General features: G+C 32.6%; 1 protein-coding gene across 1 annotated transcript in view; it reads left to right on the top strand.

The window, feature by feature from the left end:
* The window catches only part of LOC106470459 (Na(+)/H(+) exchanger protein 7-like), a 53,195-nt gene that overhangs the window by 46,712 nt on the left and 483 nt on the right, over positions 1 to 6,000 (top strand). The window contains exons 15-18 of the mRNA XM_022399063.1: positions 566 to 662; positions 1,410 to 1,418; positions 3,470 to 3,475; positions 4,478 to 4,516. Coding sequence (XP_022254771.1) covers positions 566 to 662; positions 1,410 to 1,418; positions 3,470 to 3,475; positions 4,478 to 4,494 — 129 coding nt within the window. The 3' untranslated portion in view covers positions 4,495 to 4,516. The remainder of the gene's footprint in view (positions 1 to 565; positions 663 to 1,409; positions 1,419 to 3,469; positions 3,476 to 4,477; positions 4,517 to 6,000) is intronic.

Here is a 6,000-nt window from a genome sequence, read left to right as displayed (position 1 = left end):
AGTTATACGAAAATTAATTACAAAAATAACAGGCAAGTTTGAAAGTTTTTAAAAGCACCAAGTGATAAAAGAAATATGCTTCTTTTTCCCTTGGTCTGGGTATGACCTAAGGGTTAGCATGCTGGACTGTATATCTAATGATGCATGGTTCATATTTCTTTGCTGAAAAATTACATTAAGGCTGTTGGTACATTAGAAGAGTGATGGTTAAATCGCAGTATTTGATTAGAGTAGCCCAAGAATTGGCAGTGGATGCTGTTGATTAACTAGCTTTCTTCTAGACTGTCAGTTTAACATTTTAGGTAGTAGAACAGATACCTCTTGTATAACTTTGCACAAATATCTAAAACAAACAAAGAAATCCCCCCCCATATGATGTTATGGTGGTAAGTAAACTCCGTGTATCTATGTGCTTTATCCTAAAATTATAACAGTCTTCAAGTATATATTTAATAGCTACTACAGTTATTGTTGAATCAGTTGTTACTTCATTCTATTTCCTATATTTCTATAGTTTAGATAAGTACTACATATTTAATAAGACAAATTGTTTTTATTTTTATAGGGTAGCACTGTAAAACCTCTTGTCAACTGGCTGAAAATCAGAACTCAGGATAAAAGTGACCACAGTCTTTTTGGGGAAGTCAATGCTAAGGTACAGTTTAATTTTTTTGTTTTTAAGGTACTCAGAATTTTAATTCAAAATTGGATTGAAACTTATAGAAAAATTTAAGTGATATAAATATAAAAGATCTGTACCCAAACAAGGAAAATACCTTAGTCTCTTTTCATACCTGAAGGTTATGATTATTACTTCTCGAATTTACCGATCTCATTTATTTGCTGTAGTTGCCTTTGAAATTTGACTTAACAGAATAACTAACTGATTTTTTTAAAAACCACCAGTCATCATTCTAAAGTTAATTAACACTGTCACAATCTACCAATGGATTCAAATAACAGTACTTCTGATGTCCAGGCTACATGACCACATTTAACGTACACTGTATGGAACATTTTCAGTGGTATCTAATTTTCTTTTAGTATCCCCAATAAATACACAGATAAATATTAAAATACCCATAGAATTAAAACCACAATTCATTAGAATAAATAGAGCCAATAATTGTTTAATAATTTATTATGATAAAATGTTTCTCGTATCCAATAATTATCACTTCAACATCAGTATTAATAATGATTAATACACACATTAAGTCCAAAAACTAATTTAAAACAACATTATTACATTGTAAGTCCTAGTTGTAATTTTTCTGTCCAAAGACACTGATTTCATTTAATCAATCGGCTGTTAACTGTTAATCGGCTGTTCATGTCCTCCAGTGGGACAGACTTACATTGCTAAACTCCAGGGCTCGATTCCCCAAGGGGGATACAGCAGATAGCCCATTATGGCATTGCTCTAAACAAACAAACAAAAACACACACATACTGTTTTTGTTAGATGTATTAGGTCATCAAGAAATTAATGTTGCTTTTTTTAGATGAAAAAACCTGAACTACTTATATCAAAACAAAACATATATTAAATGAAATAGTCTCCATTCTTATCAATGATGCTTTTCCATCTTACAATCAGATTGTTAATGCCCTGATTAAATAAATCACTTGGCTTTGAAGAAAAAAACATGTCGATGTCCTCTTTAACACCTTCTAAACTTGCATACGTTTTCTCAGTAAGATGGTGTTGCAGGGAACGAAAAAGATGGTAATCTGATGGTGCCATATCTGGAGAATATGGTGGGTGGGGGAGAACTTCCCAACCCAACTCCATAATCTTGTGTTGCATCAAACTTGCCATATGTAGACATACATTGTCATGGAGAAGAACACCTTTCCAATTGACAGCCGTGTCTGATGAAGGGTTTGAGGAGTTCGAAAGGAATTACTCCTCTGATGTCCCACCAAATGCAAAACTTCACTTTCTGCATATGGAATCCAGGTTTTAGGGTTGGAAGTGGTTTTTGTCTAGGACTGAGGCATTGTTTTTGACATTTAATATTCACATAGAGAATCCATTTTTCATCACCAGTGACAATTCTGTCTAAAAATGGTTCAAGCGCATTATGCACCAGAAGAGGTGAAGCAACGTTCATACGTTGGAAACAATGATCATCGGAGAGTTCGTGAGGCACTCAAACACCTTCTTTATGGAGTTTCCCTTATTCCTTAGATGTTTACATATTGTTTCATGAGAGACATGTAATTTCAGGTCCATTTCACAAACGTGTTGCCTTGGGTTAGACTCAACAAGTGTCATCAGAGCATCAATATCAATTACAACATATTGGCTCCTGTCATCACAGTTTTTAAGGCTAAAGTCACCTGAACTAAATTTGCTGAACCATCGTTGACACTTACGAACATTCAAAACATTTCCATAAACTTCATTGATATTCTTTGTGGCTACAGGGGCGTTGTTTCCCTTCTTGTATTCAAACAGCATTACATGCTGAATGTGTGTGTTTTGTCATGTGCCATCACTATAAGGGATTAGAATATACTAAACTTTACACATTATACAGCCTACACTAATGTAACATTTAAGAGGTTGGTCTAAATATTATATATGATGTACGTTTCTTGGGGAGTGGTTAATGAAAGTGTTCCAAAATGTGGCATTAATTTCTTGACAACCTAATACTTTGATAATTGGAAAAATACTGCTCATTAGTACTACTATAATCTGTAGAACTTGGACCAAAAGTAACTGAACTTCTATAATCTGTAGAACTTGGACCAAAAGTAACTGAACTTCCAGAACATTGGGTACTCAGTCCAATCAGCAGAAGCAGTGGTAAGGGATGCTTGCTGGGGCTGAAGTTACCCCAAAATATGCTTTAGTCATCCCTGTAGCCTTTGCAACCAACAAAAAGTGCTTTCTGTTAAAGCTGGTTCATTTCCCAAATACTAAAGTATGTGTGTGTTCACAAAATGTAAAATGTAGACCCCTCAATTTTTTTTGTGTAGCCTACATCAGCCCCCTTGCTAGGAAGAGGCTGGTGCCATATCTGATACTCAGCATTAACTAATGGGTGCAAGGCATCTGCAACAATAACTTCTCTGAACTCACTGCCACAATATTTGTACACCAACAAGCTCTACCTGTCTTTATTTTATGTCTGACTGCTTTTTAACTACTCTCTCCATATCATATGCAGTTGGAATAACTGTTAATTTCCTCCCATACATAACTAGCTTAGACTATATCTTTAGTAATGTATGATCAGGTAACTTTTTTTTAGATTTTTGTTTAGGTGGTTTGCACCTAATTACATCTTTGTTGAAATGTTGTAAACATTTACTAATATTTTTCTAAGGTAAAGGTTACACATGATAATGGTTAATACATAAGAACTTTTACCAGTATGAAACTGTGTCTTTGCTTGGTACAGATACTTGTACAAGTTGGTATGAATTAGGGAATCTATTTCTTGTGTATCTGTTTGGAATAGTCATTGACTTGGGTAATTTAAGGATAAGGGGATACAGCACTAGGAACTCTTTATCTTACCTATCCTTTCCTGGCAGATGTATTTGGAAAGCCTCTCCTACCCCAGCAGTTAATGAGGATTCACAACAAAAACTAATGACGAACCCAGTGAAATGAATAATTAATTCAAAAATACAGTAATAGCAACTTTTACAGTAAGCAAGTTTTTATTTTAATAATTACATTGTTTTGATTCAATACTATTGGTTGAAACATTGTAAGTATTAAAATAAGAACTTGCCTATAGTAAAAGTTGCTGTTATTGTATGTTTATTTCCATTTGTTCACTTTTCTTTGCTTGTTTTTCATCTGCTCCCCCATACTTAATTTATTCTTTGCTTAACATTACTGAACATTAGTTTTATGGATATATATTTGGCTACCTGGTGAATATCAGTGTACCTAAATACCACACCCATAAGTATACTGCTTACCTCGTATTCCACATAACATCACAGTACAAAGAATTTTACCCTTATTGTCACTTATTATTACTTTCCTTAAATCCCCAAACTGATTTACATGATGCAATGAACCATAAATTCCAAACTCATCACAATACTTAAAACATAGAATACTAACAATATTCTCTAATGTTGTTTGATTTAATCCTATGTATCATTTCATGGTACACCGATATTTGATTTCACTAAGCATTTTTGAACTTTTTGAAAGTCTTTGATGATCTTTGTATTTAAAAAATGCCAGCTAGTTTGAAAATCTTCCTTGCTTTACAAAATCATGTAATAACTTATTATTTATCTGGTCTTAAGGTTGTTGACTGAATATGGTCAAGATATTGGATTCCTGCCATAATATTGTCTACCACCTATAAAATGTGGTGATTTAGTAGTGTTAATACTTGTTATAACACAGGATCAGGACTTGGCTAAACTTACCATACTAAGGTACAAATAAGTGTGAGAGAAATTAACTAAGTATGTATATATATACTGTAACAATGAAGAGGTGACAGGTGACCACAGTGAAAACTATTGGAAGGTAACACCTTTAAATGATCTATTATCACATCAAGTGCAACATCTTGTATGTACAATAAAAATAATAGTTTTGATTAAGGTTCCCATTAAAAAAAAAATATATATAAGCCAATATCACCAGGGACCCATGATATCAGGGTTCTCCTGTCAGTATTGATAAATTTGTTGTTGTTTTTTTAACATCTTAACTGCTGCAATGCTTGGCATCATCTATTGCAAATGCTGATGAGAGTTTTAGTTCAATATTGTTGTGTTTTCAGTTTAAACAATAGCAATAATAACAAATTTAAAACATGTAATCTTTACATTTTGTATTTACAGCTCAAATGTGCCGTGATCACATGCAAATGAATGCTAAACGTGCACATCACAATGTGTGTCCTCAGCAGTGAATGTGATTTACTAACCATTGTTTATCTTAATGTTCTTTGGTATCATAAATAAGACTTGCATACATTGTGCTTTTTGTTTTTCTTTCTTTCACATCTCGACATCTTTGCTCTTGGTTTTCTTTTTTTTTAAACTTCGTGTGTGTGATATATTTCTTTCTTAAGTAGGAAAAAGTAACTTTTTTTATTGTATATTTTGTTTAGTTCATATATGTTGTAACTATTGGTAAATGGTATTAGTTTGTCCCTGGTGAAGAAAGGGCCACCTTTTGAAAGCACTCTGGTCATAGAATCTCATATTGTTTGTCTTTAATTGATTTTTTTGGAACCTATGTGTTTTCCTAACGTCATGGATTAGTTTTAAGTTATATCAAACTCCATAGTTTGAGTAATATATTTAATTTCCTCACTGTTTTGTATATCATTTTTTAGTTAGTTCAGAGGTTATCAATATTTGTTGTAGATTTGTAAAATTGCAAAGGTTAGCTTCAAATAATTGATTTTATTTTGCTTATATATATATTAATTTTACTCCTAAATAATACCCCCTTTTTAAAGAAGTAAGTGCAATAGGACATTATAAAATTAACATAAATATCTTAAATTATGTAACTTAGATAGTGTGTATTTCCAGTAAGAAGGGAAAAATACCAGTTTGTGACTATAATGATGTCTGGGTTAACTATAGATAAAATGTTGACCATTTTGATGGGTTTCTTTCTATAATCCCATTTCCAGCCATTTACATATTTTTTTTGTATAATACAGAGGGTTGTTCATAATTTATGACAACAAAACAAGGATAGGTGTCTAAGTCTTGCAGCTTCTTCATGTAAACCTAAATTCATGTGAATTATCTTGAATATATTTTAAAGAAGATTCTTATTTCAGTTGCAATGGTTTTCTATATTCTTGACTTACTTCTGGTAACAAGTTGTTTTAACTTTCTTCACTGCCTCTTGTGTGCAACTGGTAGCTGATCAAGGGGTAGCCTTTATTCCTTGATGAAATCATGTTTTCACTTGCCATTACCAATTATGTTCTTCCACACTGTAGACATCTGCTCCCCTCTTTTTTAATGCTAACATTTAGTGTG

Source organism: Limulus polyphemus, unplaced genomic scaffold, assembly GCF_000517525.1.
Source record: "Limulus polyphemus unplaced genomic scaffold, Limulus_polyphemus-2.1.2 Scaffold4016, whole genome shotgun sequence".
Lineage (NCBI taxonomy): Eukaryota > Metazoa > Arthropoda > Merostomata > Xiphosura > Limulidae > Limulus > Limulus polyphemus.
Note: the sequence above shows the minus strand (reverse complement) of the source record. Positions and strands in the feature narration are given on the sequence as shown.